Source organism: Vipera berus (assembly GCF_964194415.1).
Source record: "Vipera berus genome assembly, chromosome: W".
NCBI classification, from domain to species: Eukaryota; Metazoa; Chordata; class Lepidosauria; order Squamata; family Viperidae; genus Vipera; species Vipera berus.
The window spans coordinates 56985291-57002934 of record NC_138210.1 but is presented as its reverse complement, the minus strand read 5'-3'; the positions used below and the strand labels follow the sequence as shown (position 1 = coordinate 57002934).

General features: G+C 42.0%; 1 protein-coding gene across 1 annotated transcript in view; it reads left to right on the top strand.

Annotated features, from left to right (window-relative positions):
- Nucleotides 1–17644, top strand: part of LOC308675991 (voltage-gated potassium channel KCNC1-like) — a gene marked incomplete at its 5' end in the record, with an annotated part of 58623 nt that overhangs the window by 21380 nt on the left and 19599 nt on the right. The window contains 3 exon segments of the mRNA XM_081341683.1: nucleotides 7802–7993; nucleotides 7996–8056; nucleotides 8058–8070. Of these exon segments, the coding sequence (XP_081197809.1) occupies nucleotides 7802–7993; nucleotides 7996–8056; nucleotides 8058–8070 (266 nt within the window).

Genomic DNA, 17644 nt, shown 5'->3' with positions numbered 1-17644 from the left:
CTGAGCCACCGCGTCCCTCTCAAAATTTACTGAGCTCCAAAGCCCTCCGGATGGATTACACAAGAGCTGGCTAATTTCCATACTGACCTGCTTAATGGCACTGAAATCTATTGTCTTGAGCAGGGTTTCTCAACCTTGGCGACTTTAAGGTGGACTTCAATTCCCAGAATTCCCCAGTTGACATCCCCCTATTTTAAAGTTGCCATGGTTGAGAAACAGTGTTCTTGAGCCTCTTTTCTTACCTTTATTATTCATGGTCTGATAATAAAGTCCACAGATTACATCTTATCTCTTTAGTGAAAAAGAAAGGGATGTTTAAGACCAGGGGTAGGCAACCTCGGCTCTTTTATGACTCATGGACTTCAACTCCCAGAATTCCTGAGCCAGCTATGCTATGCTGGCTCAGGAATTCTGGGAGTTGAAGTCCATGAGTCATAAAAGAGCCGAGGTTGCCTACCCCTGTTTAAGACCAACTTTGGATTAGAAACTTTCTAGACTTATGATGCAATCTGTGGAATGGATTATAAGATTATATCACCCCAGTGAAAAAGAAGGGATGAACAAGGCCATATTTGGATTAGAAACGTTTCTTAAACCAATTTAATTTATTTAATAGAACTTTGATTGGAAGTTAGCTGTATAAAGAATGTGGACCAAAGGCAGGGCTGACCTTTTACTTGATAGAATAAAGCAAACAGGGACAGACAGCACATACTGGGGGAAAGCAGTGGCACTTAAAAGTTACAGCTGTTTTCTTCTGTTGCAAGATAGATGCATTGGCTCAGGACCTTGGCCTGCATCCCAGCTGATAGGAGTGAACTAATGCTCAACCAGCAATTCACTCAGTTCCTGTGGGTGAAGTATCAGAATGGATTCCAAAGTATCTCGGGCCAGGCTTCTCCAAAAGCCCCAAGTCAGCTAAACAAAACTGTCTTCTGTAAAAAAAAAATCTTTGGGATGCAGTAAAGGTAAAGGTTCCCACGCACATGCGTGCTAGTCGTTTCCAACTCTAGGGGCCGGTGCTCATCTCCGTTTCAAAGCCGAAGAGCCAGCGCTTGTCCAAGGACGTCTCTGTGGTCATGTGGCCGGCATGACTAGACGCCAAAGGAAGGTGGTAAATGTCTATGGAGATTCTCAATTATCCAGGTTACGGTTGTCCCATGACAACATGAAGAAGCTTCTTGGATGAGAAGCGAAACGTCTTCCAGAAAAACAAAGGAAACCCAATTGCCTTTTGGAAAAGCACCTTTGGGACAACAGTGACCTGGATGACTTGAGAATCTCCACAGACCCTTTGGCAATTTTTTAAGACTGGGCTGAGTCTTCATAAGAGGTGGGTTTAAGTCATCTCACTTTGGCAGAGGACTGCATAAGGGAAGGTGCATTATGAACACCTTCTCAATTAATAGCCTCTGTCCATCGGTAGCGTGATAGCCAAGCCCAGTTCTTAAAACTGGTGTTGTATTCTTTAGACTCTATCAATTAGCCTGGCAGGGTGTCAAATTCCAGCAGGCCTGATCGGCATTCTAGAAAATGTGAAAAAATTCCTCAGAACGTACCTTTCTTTGTGGACCAATTGTCGGTGAATGGAGAATTCTCTGTGTGGTCAGTGATTTGAAAGTAGTAGCCAATGCTCATTTTCTCTCTCTCTGACACCCACACCCACAAACTCTTTCTCTCCAGCTATGTTCCCTCTTTATGCTTTGAACTGCTGACTCGTGGAGGTGGCATAAAAATTACTGCTGCATAAAAAAGACCTATATGTTGTTCCAGAAAGCAGTTTAGGTTATCCCATCTTGGCTAGGGATTTGGAAGGATTTGTCCTTCCAAAATGACTCATACGTAAAGATCAAAGGGCCTGTTTTGGCAATTCAAGCCATTTTTGATTGAGAATTATTATTCTTTTTCTTCCGTGAAGAAAAGGGGATGATATTGGCAATCATGTTCAGAAATATGTGACTTAGATTCATGGGAATGTTTTAGCTACAGTGGAATCATTAGTGATAGAGGCTAAAATACACGAAGGACGGTTGCAGGAATTGGGTATGTCTAGTTTAATGAAAAGAAGGACTAGGGGGTGACATGATAACAGTGTTCCAATATCTAAGGGGCTGCCACAAAAAGAGGGGGTCTACCTACTCTCCAAAGCACCTGAAGGCAGGACAAGAAGCAATGGACAGTCGTTAAGTGAATCACTGTGGTTTTTAAGCAATATTGAGTTGGTTGGAAAGGTCACAAATATGAGCCAGAAGTGTGCTGCAAGTGCCAAAAAAGCCAACACAGTTCTAGGCTGCATTAACAGAGGGGTAGAATCAAAATCACATGAAGTGTTAATACCACTTTATAACACCTTGGTAAGGCCACACTTGGAATATTGCATCCAGTTTTGGTCACCACGATGTAAAAAAGATGTTAAGACTCTAGAAAGAGTGCAGAGAAGAGCAACAAAGATGATCAGGGGACTGGAGGCTAAAAGATATAAAGAATGGTTGCTGGAATTGGGTGTGTCTAGTTTAATGAAAAGAAGGACTTAGGGGTGACATGATAGCAGTCTTCTGATATCTCAGGAGCTGCACAAAAAAGAGGGGGGGGGGTCAACCTATTCTCCAAAGCACCTGAAGGCAGGACAAGAAGCAATGGCTGAAAACTAATCAAGGAGGGAAGCAGCCTAGAACTAAGGAGAAATTTCTTGACAGTTAGAAGAATTAATCAGTGGAATGATTTGCCTTCAGAAGCTGTGGATGCTCCAACACTGGAGGTTTTTAAGAAGAAATTGGACAAACCATTTGTCTGAAATGGTACAGAGTTTTCACCCGAGCAGAGAGTTGGACTAGAAGACCTTGAAGATGTGTGGACTTCAACTCCCAGAATTCCACAGCATGCTGCAAATGAAGTCCACACATCTTTAAGCAGTCACGGTTGAGAAACACTGATAGGCTGTTTGGGTTCCATAATAATGGGAAAGGAAAAGATCAAGAGATAGCCAATTCACTTTATTTATTTCTTAGATTTATATCCTACCTTAAATAGGAGCTGCACAGTATTCCTCTCCTATTTTTCCCAAATGACAACAGCAATTCTGTTGTAGTTGGGTTGGCAGTGACTGACCTCAAGTCAACCAATGAGCTTCCATGATTGAGGATGGATTTGAACGTAGGTTTCCTCAGTGTCCAACCCTTAACCAGTATGCCACTGTTTTGCAACAATAGTTGACTTTGGAGAGAGGGTTAGTAGTTATGGTTGATTGGCAAGGCCTCTTGGATTAAAACAGGACTGCCTTAATAGAAAATAAAAATAAAGAGGGTTAATTTGTTCAAGCAGAACAGAGTTGGGTAGACAGGAAACTAATAGCTCTGGAACAATCCAGACGCAGAAGAAATTCAGCCTTGCGGTTGAGGAGCCCAACTGCCACCTGAAGCAAAGTGATCGCTACAAGCACTACAACCACCCTTACCCACACATCTCTTTGGGGTTCACTCAGTAAATGGATCCTCAAGACAGACCACAAGGCAGAAGTGGCAGGAAGAGAAGACTGTGTGATGACGGGCCTGCAGCGTCTGCAATCAGTTCCTAGCTTGCTTTCCATCTGTTCCAGGTCCTTTGGGCCAGGAAGCCCATTTGGAGCAAATACAGTGGAGGAGCAAGGATTCACTTAATTTAACAAGCTCTTGGCTATGCACTGCATAGCAGGGGACGCCAAAGGGGATGTGGTTGCTGGAGCTATTGATGTCAGGGCACGGCACAAACAGCATCTGACAACTGCAACCTCAGTCTTTATGCCCGGCTTAATTTTACCTTAGTCTCTTTTTTACTTCACTAACAGCCTTACATTTTCCACTTGAGTTGCCTGATAACCCAATGCTTTTTGGTTCCCATGGCAACAGGTTGCCTGCAACTCCTTCAACTCAGTTTATGCGCTCATTTCAATATATGAAATGATTAATATCAGTGGCGGGATTGTCTCGGAAGGCCTTTCCTTCGAGCGTTATTTACTATTATTATACATGCTAATTTTTGTGGATCAAAATTGATCAAAGATGAAGTAATCTGAGCTTCTTGCCTCCTGTGGTATTCTGAGGGGCAGCCATGAAATGTAGCAGAGTGCTTATATGTGGGATTTTTTTTTCTTCCTTTGGCAACAGATTTTCCTTGACTAGCCCTAATTCTGCACGTCACCTGGTATTAAAAATACAAGCGCAGGGATAGTAGTAACCATAAAAGTGGGCAATCTTGAGGTTTTGAATTAATGTAATCCATTTAATTATCTCTGAAACAAACCAAGAAAAGATATTCACTCCAATTCTGTAAAGGGAAGTTCATTCTCAATAAATGCAGAACAGCCAGGATTTATTTTGGACAGATCGCTATTTGGAATGGTCATTAAAAAAATAATCTATATGAACATTTAGCAAATGAGTGCTTATTTGGAAGGATCTAAGAAGAAATGGGAATTAAAATGTTTAAAAAAACTTGGAAAACAATAGTAAAAATGGTTCCAGAAGATATCAAAGATTTATTTAATGAGTTCCTTTGAGTCCATACTGCCTATGGCTACTAGACAATTACCAGAGAGCTTTCTATATCTCTCCATTACAGACTGGATTTGGCATCCCAGATTTGGTAGCCTTAATACAGCCTTATGTGGAACACAATAATCTGAATAGCAATGAAGATAGTAACTGAATATGCATGTGATTGTTTGAATGCAGTTAAAACAAAATACCTGTACAGTATAATTTATATATTTTTTTTACACTCTGCACATAAATTCCATAAATACTGTAAATGAACAAACAAATAAGTAAAATAATTGTAGAGATGGCTTATAAATGATTCTCAAATGGCAGCTATCTTTTCGAATTTCACCTTAGGCTTAGAATACCTTCATCAAAATATTTCACGAGGTTAGCCAATACTGAAGCCTCCTCCTCACTCCAGCCTCCCCCCTCCCCCCCCCAAAAAAATAAGTTAGGGTCTTTTATAGTACAATCCAAGCCATTGTCTAAAGTTGCAAAGAAACCAAACCACTCTATTTTGCCATGTATCAAAATTGATGGCCTTGCCACTGTGGTACCATTAATTAAATCATTCTTCTATTCCAGATTGAATGGAATTGATTTCAAAGAGATACAAAGAGTAGAACATGAGCTGAATATCTTGCCACTTCCCACATCTTGTTAAAGAGAGATTAATGTACATCTTGTTACAGAGAAAGATAATGTATTTTATTTTGGCTTAGTTACCATTCAGTTGGGATAGCTTATTTAGCTTTGGGCACAAGAGCATAAGAAGGTTGTTGACAAGAAATTCTAAGAATAGTATACAAATGCTAAAAGGGTCAAGAAGACAAGTATATGAGAAAAAGCTGAAGGAACAGGATATCTTTAGGGCTCCTTGCAGTTTTCAAACTGTTCCAGGGCCTTTTCTCTGACATTAGGGAATTCCATGGAGACATGCAACATTTACTCAGCTGACAATTCAATGCAGGCTGCAGAAAGTTTTCTGGAGGGCAAGAAGTATGAAATTCATTAGTCTGGGTGGGGGGAAGCCTGGAGAAGCATAGATGAGACAATTGTTCATGTGAGGAAGAATAGAAAAATTATTCATCCTATCTGCTAAAAGAGCAGGGAAAGAGGCAATAAGATTAAATTTAGGAATGACAGAGGTTTCATGTCAGTGTTGAATGAACGTGCAGAATAGATACTCAAACATGTATTTTGTCACTTGGGTAAATGGGAACTTTAGCTGGTGTTTCAGTTGCTATTTCAATTGTTGGGCAAAATGTGATTGCAAAGGGGTCATAGGCTATACACCATTATGGTCCATCAAAATCAAGATCGTACCACTTGAGCAAGGGGTCCCTCACCTAGCACTTAATTCTGTACAAAGCAATGCCCTTCCACTTCAACTGTCTCAACATTTCAACAAACTTTACCCCCTCCCCTAAGAAAAAATTGTTCTAACAGCCTTGGATCTTTCTAGAATAATTCCGTCACAAGATACAATATGACAAGTAACCTCTGATAGCCTCATCCGTTCAAATGTCAAGTGACATTATCAGGTTAAAAATAAAACCGGCAATAAATTCCTCCACAGGATTGCTTGATCATATCTATGGGCCGGCTTATATGTAGCTTATATTAAAGATCAGGACAAGATATGAGAATGCAGCTATGAAGGCCAAATTTTATTCAGAACATTGTCTCTAAATAAAATAAAATTTCTATTTCATACTATGATCATTCCTGAGGAAACCCCAAATCTCTTATATATGTGCTCTGCTGCAAACTGCAGTGACTCTGTGTGTGTGGTGATGTCATCGCACAAATGTGACTTAGTTGAGTCACAATGTCTGATTCAAGTACATAAGCCACAGCATCCGTATGACATCATTATGCATGTTTTCTTTGCATCCTACCCATGGATACCTTATTTGTACATTTTTTAAATAAGGTAGCCCTAACAATTTCAGGCAGGTTGTTTTGTCTCTTTTGAAACTGATTAGTGAATTATATCAAAAATACTTTTGGGGGCTTGCTTGTTTTCAGGGGACCTTCTCCAGTACAGATTTTAATTGATTGGACAGTTGGACAAAAGTCTATCTGTCATAATTTCCACTACAAGACCTAACACTAAACTGCAATTCCTGAGGCAGATTCCTTGGGGACCTAATCATTATTTTAAATAAATATTAGAAGACTTATTGGATCATTGCTTCAGCTATATTTTCTTATCAGATTCCTCAGTGCCTTCAACAATGGCAGAGCTTCTAATGTACTTGATAAGGTCTTAAAAATTCAGGGAAATGTTCATGGATGTATCTGCCTTATAGGTAGCCCATGTTGAACTGTATAGCACAGTCAAACATCAGCACAGGAAATGTTTTATGACATTTTGTATTATGTCACAAACTGGCTTGTGATAATGTTTATGTCATAAAACATTTTATAAAATTGTTCAAATTTCTATTCCACAGGAGTAAGGGACTGGTTTTGGGATGCATTCTATAAGTTAGTCCATTTGAGGTACTTTGATTGAAAAGGCTTTGCACCATTTCTCCCAGTTAAAAGTCACAGACACAAGAGTATTAGTAATATATAGATAGGAAGCCATTCTTAACACATAACTCTTACTGACAGAAATGATAAAATACCTTCACTTTTGTGTTCTTGAGTCACAGATTGGGGTACAGAATCATGGCTAAATTAGTATTTAATATACGTCAAGTGAATTGAGCACTGCCTAGGCCAAATTATAACGGCAAAGCAGTTAAAGACAGTACTCCCTCATTTTCTGAGAGGGGAAATATAGTCATCACTAATTTTTTGAACAGAAATTATGTTTGAACAAAATCTTCTGAAACTTGACTCTTAATTGCTTGTCACTTGTAATTATAAGAAATCGTTTACATCTTGGATTTGCAAGAACTAAAACTAAATGCCTCACTTCCCAGGAACAGATACTACTTTAAAAAGGTGTAAAGTGTTTGGACTAAGAGACTTAGAATCATCCCAAAGCAATCTGAGAAACAGTTTAAATTTTCCCCTAGATTTTCAAAACATACATAATGTACTTTTAAAAATATAAGAAGAGCCAGATTACTCCTGGATTAGACCAAAAGCCTATTTAATCAGCATCCATTTCTGCAAAAGACTATCAGAAGCTTCTGAGACGTTTGAGCATCAAATGTTGTTTTAATTCCTTACTGGTTGATATTTATATTTAGCAGATATTTCAGTGATCTTCTTAGGTCTGCTGTACATTTTTTTCTTCCCCTTCCCCTTCCCCTTCCCCTTTACAGATTCCAAGCAGAATGGCGATGCAGCAAACGCGGCTCTGGCTAATGAAGACTGCCCCACAATTGATCAGGCCCTGTCACCTGAGGAGAAGTCACCTGTCACACCTGGCGGCCGAGAGCGCTATAATCGTGACCGAGCCTGCTTCCTCCTCTCCACAGGTGATTTTGGGCAGTCACCTGATGGAAACATCCGAAAAGGTATGTGTACACATATGTCACCATCATTTTCCCCTGCCTATTTCTGCAAAGCTTGCATTCCCTCCTCTAAGCTTGTACCCAAGTACGTTATCTTCCACCCTTGTCACTAATACCACCATAACCTTTGTCTTAGTAAAACGTAGAGCTGACACTTTTCAGGGATAAAGGAGACAATTGCAGATATGTAACTGACTTAAGTAAAAGCCTAATCTTCAGATCAAGGTGGGCAGATAACGTCCTAGCAACCAGCGAGGTCTCCATTTGTTCGACTCTAGTGCCTTAATCGCAGAATGCATTGCTCAAGGGACAGCATTATCTCATGTATAACTTTTCCCAACCTGGTGCTTCCAGATCTGTTGGACCATAATTCAGAATACCCATTGGTCAAACTGACCGGGAATTCTGAGAACTGTAGTCCAGTCTATCGAGATCAGCCTTCCCCAGATTGAAAAAAAAACCTACCATAATACCTCTTTCCGGGAGACAGTCCATAATTTTGAGCAGTTGAGATTTTGGGGAGAATCTTGATTCTCCATCAGCATCGGCAGTCCATTCTTTTCAAAACTCTTGTTACGTAATTACGTGCACGGTTCCCCAGCTTCATTACCTCATCCCTTCCCTCAACAAAGTAATGTTTCCCTTACCAGCTTTTGCTTTTTCATCAGTTTCCCCCACCCCACCATCTTTTCTCCCCAGGGGTATCATTCTGTCTTCCAATATTAGCCTGCAGTTGCTCTTCGGGTGCTCATCAGGTTGTTCTTTTAAGGGAGAGAGCAGCAAATGACAACTAGTTCTTTTACCGGGATTTATTGGAAGAGCATGGAAGTGGCCATAAAGTGTTTGAAGTTATTTCCCATTCTCCAAATTTGTTATAAATAGGGGGGAAAAAGTAAAGCTTGAGCCTAACTGACTTGCTTCAAATTCCTGCAACATTTTTACCTGAAACATAGAAATAATAAGGTTCTCGGTCAGACATCTTGTAATGAGAGATTTTCCCCATTGTAAACCTTGGGCTGGTTTTAGACCGGTGTTTCTCAACCTTGGCCACATTAAGATGGACGGATTTCAACTCCCAGAATTCCTTAGCCAGTTAATGCTGGCTAGGAAATTCAAGGAGTTGAAATCCACCCATCATAAAGTGCCCATGGTTGAGAAACACTGTTTTAGATTATCAGCTTAATTGAAGACCTACTAGCTTAACTAGTAGGACAAGAAGCAATGGATGGAAACTAGTCAAGGAGAGAAGCAACCTAGAACTAAGGAGAAACTTCCTGACAGTTAGAACAACTAACCAGTGGAACAACCTGCCTCCAGAAGTGGTGAATGCTCCAACACTGGAAGTTTTTAAGAAGAGACTGGACAGCCATTTGTCTGAAATGGTATAGGGTTTCCTGCCTTAGCAGGGGGTTGGACTAGATGACCTCCAAGGTCCCTTCCAACTTATTATTATTATTAACTGAAGAACCACTAGCCTGAGGTTCCCCAAAATGATCATTATCAACTCCCAGGGGTTGAGGGGACCATCCAAGGGGTCGATGTTGCTGATGTTGGGAAATACTGAAGGCCAAAGGAGAAGGGGATGGCAGAGGATGAGATGGTTAGACAGTGTCATCCAAGCAGTGAACATGAATTTGGGCAAACTCCAGGAAACAGTGTGGAGGACACAACTTAGCGACTGAACAACAACAACAATAAATATTTATTTATTTATTTATTTATTTTATTAAAGAGTTTTACAAAAACAAAATTTTACAATATATCCCCAAATCCCTCCCACCCCAAACCCCCCCACTTCCCAGAGCTAAATACAGGATTATAGTTACAATAATCATATTCTAAATAAAAATTATGCATAATATACAATTAACCAAATTCATAATGTGCTTTAACTCCCCTTTAACATAACTACAAACAACGTACCAATAACAATATCCCACTAAAATCTACTCATAAGCTAAATGGAACTTTTTAGTCCCATATTTGTTCTGAATATAATTTATCCATCTCCAAACTGAAATATATCTTTCCTGTGAATGATCTTTCAAATAAGCAGAAATCTTAGACATTTCTGCAAGATTCGAAACTTTAAACACCCATTCTTCTATAGTGGGCAAACTATCCTTCTTCCAATATTGTCCCACCAGTAACCGTGCTGCTGTTATTTATATTTATTAAATCATTCCCATATAATAAATGTTTGGGGAGGATCAACGAAGAATCTGAAGCTTCATGAAGAGGTTGATAAGCTGAAGTGTTGGGTGATTCCTGTATTAGCCACACAGCTGAACTCTTTTGCAAAACAAATAAGTTGCCAGATAAAAAAGAATCATGTTCCTTCCACTCAGCTTGCTGGCAGGTAGTCCTCGATTTACAACTATTCGTTTAATTAAATTAAAAATTAAAAGAATTAAAAGAATTAAAACAACCCTGAAAAAAGGGACTTATGACCAGCTCTCACACTAATGACCATTGCAGCATCCCACGGTCACATGATCAGACTTCAGGTGCTTAGCAATCAGCATGTATTTACAATGGTTACAGTGTCCAGAGGTCCTGGGATTGTCATCTTCAACCTTCGTAGGGAGCTTCTGACAAGCAAAGTCAAGCTAGATTCGCCTAACGACTGCATGACTTACTTAGCAACCATAGCAAAAAAAGTTTGCAAAATGGGGCAAAATACAACTAACAAGTGCCTTGCTTAGCAGTGGAAATTTAGGGCTTAACTGTGGTTGTAAGTCGAGGACTGCCTATATTCTGACCTCTCCTGCTCAAAAACCCTGCAGACTCCAACCGAGATGGGTCACAAATTTAGCACTGATGTAATTGGGTATGATACACATACAATGCTTCTTCCTCAGTTCCTCCCCCTCTGTTTCCTTCAAAGATCTCTCCTGTCAAATCCTTTAGACTCAAGTGAATCTCAAGAGAGATGTGTCAGGAGATTCCAGGCTGCTAATTTATGGTCAGGAAGCTGCACACGGAGTGCTTGTCCAGGAACAATGCATCATGCTGGGCAAGCAATTGGGATCTTTACAACAGGAAGGCTGAAAACAGAGATCTCACAGCTTTTAGGGTTAGGGCTACAATATCTGGCTTGCAAAATCCTGGCTAGACATTACGTGGCAACATACTCGTGTGTTGCCATCTAGTCATCATCCAAACTTTTGCAGCTTAGATACAGTCTCTCTGCAGTACAGGTAGTCCACAATTGGGATCAGCATTTCTGTTGCTAAGCAAGGCGTTAGGTGAGACATGCCCGAGTTTGCAACCATTTTTTTTGCCATGGTTGTGAAATGAATGATGCAGTTGTTGAATCCGGCTTCCCTCATTGATTTTGCTTGTCGAAACTGGTTGGGACGGTCAGAAATGGCAATCACATGAGCAAGGGACGCTGTAACTGTAATAAATACAGGCCAGTTGCCAAGCACCCAAATTTGGTTCACATGACTGTGGGGAATATTGCAATGGTTGTCAATGCAAGGACCAGTTGTAAGTCACTTTTTTTTTAGTGCCATTGGCAATCACATGAGCAAGGGACGCTGTAACTGTAATAAATACAGGCCAGTTTCCAAGCACCCAAATTTGGATCACATGACTGGGGAATATTGCAATGGTTGTCAATGCAAGGACCAGTTGTAAGTCACTTTTTTTTTAGTGCCATATTATAACTTTGAACAGTTGCTAAACCAATGGCCAAGGAGTACACACATTTCTGACTGACCTCCAAATCAGTGTTTATGGATAAATCAGCAACATTTACATAATCTTTACTAATTCTGTTATCCTATTCGAAAATTCCCAAATGGTCCATATTGCTTTTTTTGAAGAAAAAAAATCACTCATGCTAACTGCATGAACAAATAACTGGTTAGGAAAATCTTGTTGCGGTTGTTAACTCTGGATATAGGGATAATTGACTTTAGAGTCTTTAGACTGTCAATGATACATCTGAAATTAATATCGCCAGAAAAGTCATCAGTCATTTTTTATGGAACCTAGCACCGACTCTTTGCAGTCCTTCATTCTGCGCTAGGTGAGAGTTGACTGTAATTGTGTTCCTCTCTCTGTGTGAAAAAGAATAAGAGACTGTGATCCTTCTAACCCAGGAGTGATCATCAGCATGTTTATGTGCTGTGTAAGTTCTGGTCTAGCATCTGTCAGAAACGGATCTTAGCAGCAGGCAAACTTTCATACAGAGACAAGGTTGCCCCTGTCACAGCAGGCAAACAGGAGGTGACAGCAAATGAAAGCTGACGATGAGTTTAATTCCACCAAGGAAGCGAGAACACCACAGACCTTTCGTGGTGGTGCACAGTAGAGAAGACCAACAAGCAGTGGGCAAAGAAGGACCACAGAAGTGGAACCATCGTCACAAAGTCCAAATTCTGACAACAGCCTTTCTGTACTAGAGACGTAGACATTCAACCTAGGATTAAGTAGTTTACCAAATATTTTCACCGGCCTTATTTCTTGTTGGCATAAGGGTAGGCAGGCTTTTAAGTTCATCAAGTGGAACAAAGTCAGTCCTCCCAGATAAAGGCAGCAGACAAGGTTAATCAAATCAGTTTCTTTGATTTTAGGTGGGATGTGCATATCCAGTGCAACTGCACAGGATTCAGAAAGCCTGTTCTTCCTGAAGGAATGCAGTCTGATATTCAAACCAATGTTGTTGTTAGTTGCGAAGTCGTGTCCGACCCATCGCAACCCTATGGACAACGTTCCTCCAGGCCTTCCTGTCCTCTACCATCTTCTGGAGTCCATTTAAGCTCACGCCTACTGCTTCAGTGACTCCATCCAGCCACCTCATCCTCTGTCGTCCCTTCCTTCTATTGCCCTCAATCTTTCCCAGCATTAGGCTCTTCTCCAGTGAGTCCTTCCTTCTCATTAGGTGCCCAAAGTATTTAAGTTTTAGCTTCATGATCTGGCCTTCTAAAGAGCAGTCAGGGTTGATCTCCTCTAGGACTGACCGGTTTGATCGCCTTGCAGTCCAAGGGACTCGCAGGAGTCTTCTCCAGCACCATAGTTCAAAGGCTTCAATTCTTTGGCGCTCAGCCTTTCTTATGGTCCAACTTTCACTGCCATACATTGCAACTGGGAAGACCATAGCCTTGACTATACGCACTTTTGTTGACAGGGTGATGTCTCTGCTTTTTAGTGTGCTGTCTAGATTTGCCATGGCTTTCCTCCCCAGGAGCAAGCGTCTTTTAATTTCTTGGCTATAGTCCCCAAACCAATATTCATGAGTAAATCCAACCACTGCATTCTGTGAGCCCAACATCCAGCTAAAAAGGAGTACTGGGGATACTTTAACATTTAAAGCAATAGGGCCACTCTATCTGCCTATCTATCTACTGTATTTATTTATCTCTCTCTCTGTCTGTACTGATCACTCTATATCTATGTTTCACTAATCTACTGTACTGATCTCTCTTTCTACCTCTCTATCTACTACAACTACAGCTTTCTATCTCTGTCTTTCTACCTCTATCTCTATCACCCACATTCTCTTTTAGTTGGAAGTTGGACTCACCTAATGCACCGGTTGGATGTACTCTTTAATATTGGTTTGCCCACAGCAAATTTGCCACCCTGTTGAAAAGCATTCTGGATAAGCATGAAAAAAAAGTGATGCAGTTATTGAAACACTGTTCAGTACCACAGGATAAGATCCTGAAGCTAAAACTCAACTACTTTGGCCACCTAATGAGAAGGAAGGACTCACTGGACAAGAGCCTAATGCTGGGAAAGATTGAGGGCAAGAGAAGAAGAGGACGACAGAGAATGAGGTGGCTGGATGGAGTCACTGAAGCAGTAGGCGTGAGCTTAAAGGGACTCCAGAAGATGGTAGAGGACAGGAAGGCCTGGAGGAACGTTGTCCATAGGGTCGCGATGAGTCGGACACGACTTTGCAGCTAACAACAACAACAACCACAGGATAGACCTAAACTCACGACAAAGCAGCTTTAAGGCCATAGTCTATTCAGTATACACACCATGGACAGACTGCCTGTTTGAATAGGTTTAGTTTAGTTTAGTTAGTTTAGTTTATTAGACTTATATACCGCCCTTCTCCCGTAGGACTCAGGGCGGTTCACAAGGTTTTTTAAAAGAAACAATACTACAATTACAAAAGTTAAAACAATTAAAATGATTATATTAAACCTTGAATATAAAAAACCTAGTTCAGGGGTGTCAAACTCAATTTCATTGAGGGCAGCATCAGCATTGCGGTGGCCCTCAGGGGGCCGGGTGGGTGTGGCCAGGCTGGCCGTGGCCTACTGGGTGGGCGTGGCTAGAGTGCGTATGGCCTACTGGGTGGGCGTGGCCAGCTCTACAACGTTCGCATGAAGGGTGCCTATGGGGGCCCGGGCAGGAGTGGGACAGATCTGAGGGTCTCTGGTAGAAGGAGGGTCTCTGGGCCAGGGCCAAGGCAGTGGGGGCCGTTCCCTCACTGTTTCCAGGATGGCTTCGCGGGCCACATGAAACCACTTCGCGGGCCGGATCTGGCCTTGTGTTTGACATGTCTGACCTAGTTAAAAACCACTTAAAACCCCAATTAATATCCTCAGTCCAGGCCAGAAAGCTCAAAGAGCCAGGTCTTCAGGTCCCGGCGGAATGAACGGAGGTCAGGGGCAGTCCTAAGCTCTACAGGCAGCTGGTTCCAAAGGGCCGGCGCACCCACAGAGAAAGCCCTCCCCCTGGGTATTGTCCACCGGCAATCTCTTACCGGCGGCACCCTGAGAAGACCCTCCCTGTGGGAGCGCAGAGGACGAAGGGAGCTTGATGCCGGCAGCAGGTGCTCCCTCAAATATCCCAGACCCAAGCCATTTAGGGCTTTATAGGTCATCACCAGCACCTTGAATCTCACCCGGAGGGCAACTGGAAGCCAATGCAGCTCGCGGAGCAGAGGTGTTATGTGGGAGTATCAGAAGGGTAGTGGAGAAAACATGGCACTGCTCACACACAATGGCTAATTCATTCAAAGGTATGCAGATTACACATTGTTAGGGAGACAGAGTATTGCTCAGGTGCTGGGTTGTATTAACTGAAGTACAAAAAATAATTTGACACTGGAGTGGCTATTAGCCAGTGCACCAATGGCTTGTGCTCATTAGATTGGTACTATTCATGGCTAGGAGGGGGTACGTAAGTTATTGCTTGTGGTATGCATTCCTGATGTTGACATTTTTCAGAGGCTGCCTTCTTACCTATAAGCGATATTTATGCACTGCACTAGTGGTAAATCTATATTGTCGCCAGTGAACATGAGTAGAAATAATTCTCTGTATGTGGCACTACGTAAACAAGGGGACCAGGTCAACCTGGGCACTTCAACTCACAGAATTCCCCAGCCGGCTGAGGAATTCTGGGAATTGAAGTCCCCACGTTGTAAAGTTGCCAAGTTTGAACACCCCTGATGTAAACAGTGAGGCACTGCAGATGGGGACTGCAGCCAAGAAATTAAAAGACACTTGCTCCTGGGGAGGAAAGCTATGGCAAATCTAGACAGCATAGTAAAAAGCAGAGACATCACCCTGTCAACAAAAGTGCGTATAGTCAAGGCTATGGTCTTCCCAGTTGCAATGTATGGATGTGAAAGTTGGACCATAAGAAAGGCTGAGTGCCAAAGAATTAAGGCCTTTGAACTATGGTGTTGGAGAAGACTCCTGCGAGTCCCTTGGACTGCAAGGCGATCAAACCGGTCAGTCCTAGAAGAGATCAACCCTGACTGCTCTTTAGAAGGCCAGATCCTGAAGTTGAAACTCAAATACTTTGGCCACCTAATGAGAAGGAAGGACTCACTGGAGAAGAGCCTAATGCTGGGAAAGGTTGAGGGCAAGAGAAGAAAGGGATGACAGAGAATGAGGTGGTTGGATGGAGTCACTGAAGCAGTAGGTGTGAGCTTAGGACTCCAGAAGATGGTAGAGGACAGGAAGGCCTGGAGGAACGTTGTCCATAGGGTCGCGATGGGTCGGACACGACTTCGCAGCTAACAACAACAACAACAACAATCCAATGATGTCTCCTCAATTCACGACCTTTTTGCACTCCAGACATCCACTGTTTGGAGCTTCCCTATAGGTTTAAATCAGGTGGAGCAAAGTGCAGACAAATTTTGTTTGTGTGCGTGTGTGTTTGTGTGTGTGTGTGTGTGTGTGTGTGTGTGTGTGAGAGAGAGAGAGAGAGAGAGAGAGAGGGGGGGACTTTTAGGGGACTTCCTGTCTCAAACTATGTCTCTTCTGCCTCTCAAGGTAGGACTCAGGAAGCAACAGTACTGTAACTTTTGCTAGAGATCCTATACCTACTCCAAGTAGAACATAAATACTGTTATAGCTTCTCCATAGAGGTAGAGTCATTAGCAGAATCCAATGCTTTCATCAGAACGACTGAAGTAGCATCACACTTCTGCAGTTCCAGAGGAGCCCTTAACGCACGTGGCCACACACATACAATTCGAATGGAAGTCTAGACTGGTGAGCTGCTTCCAGGGAACAGTGTTTCTAAGGCCTGCAGCGGCAGGAACAGCAATCCTCAGTTTGCAACCATTCCTTTAGTGACTGTTCTAAGTTATAATAACGGCACTGAACAAAGGGGCTCACCGCGATTGCTCACACTTAACAACCATGCCCATGTTCACATGTTCAAAATTTAGGCAGTTGGCAACCAGCATGTAGTTATGATGGTTGCCACGTTCCAGGGTCATATGATCATCATTTGCAACCTTTCCAGCCAGCTTCAGGCAAGCAAAGCCAATTGGGCGTGGGGGGTGGAAGCTGGATTCACTTCAGTGCAGGGATTCGAATAGAAGGGAATACTTTTAGCCAGTGCTTTTTTTGTAAAAGAAAAAGGTGCCGGAACTCACACATGTTATACTGTACAACCCACCTTGCCTACCCTACAAGGTTCCATCCAAAAAAGGTGCCGGAACTCCGTTCTGAGCGTTCAATGAGAAAAAAAGCCCTGCTTTTAGCTCGAGGTTAAACTGTAGGATTCTTAATGCTCTCTGAGCTGGTTGCACTGATGATGCTACCTACTTGGGTAATAAAACATCTGCAAGAGAAAAAAAAACCAACCTCAGAGAGCACTGAGGACCCTGCAGTGATTTGCTTAATAACTATGGCAGAAATGGCTGCAAAATTGGGCACAACTCATGTAACGATCACCTTGCTTAGCAACAGAAATTCTGCTGTCAGTTGGGGAGGTAAGTCGAGGACAACCTGTACATTTTTTGAGGGTGGGTGGAGGGGAAGAAGGTTTATGCCACAGTTCTGATGTTTTCACTGAAGAGCTTCTGATCAGCTTCCGAGGAAATCAGCAAAGCTAGATACGTAGTCTGAGTGGCAGTGAGGAAGGCTGAAAAAATGTTTAGCAAGATAAAATAAAGTAGCGCAGTTAGTTAAGTGTAAGGGAACCAACAATATCTTTTATAGGCTCGCTTCTAAAGTTTCCAGTTTTTACTCTTAAATTTTAATCTACATGGAAATGTATTTTAAATCAGCCCCGGGCATCTGCCCATGCTCTTCAGAGCAAATAAAAGCATGTACAGCTGAGGGAAGAAATCATTATTAATTTTCCTATTTGTACGTGCGCATATTTTAAAACACGTTGGAAATAAGGCCAAGTGCCGTTTGGCAAAAGATAAAATCT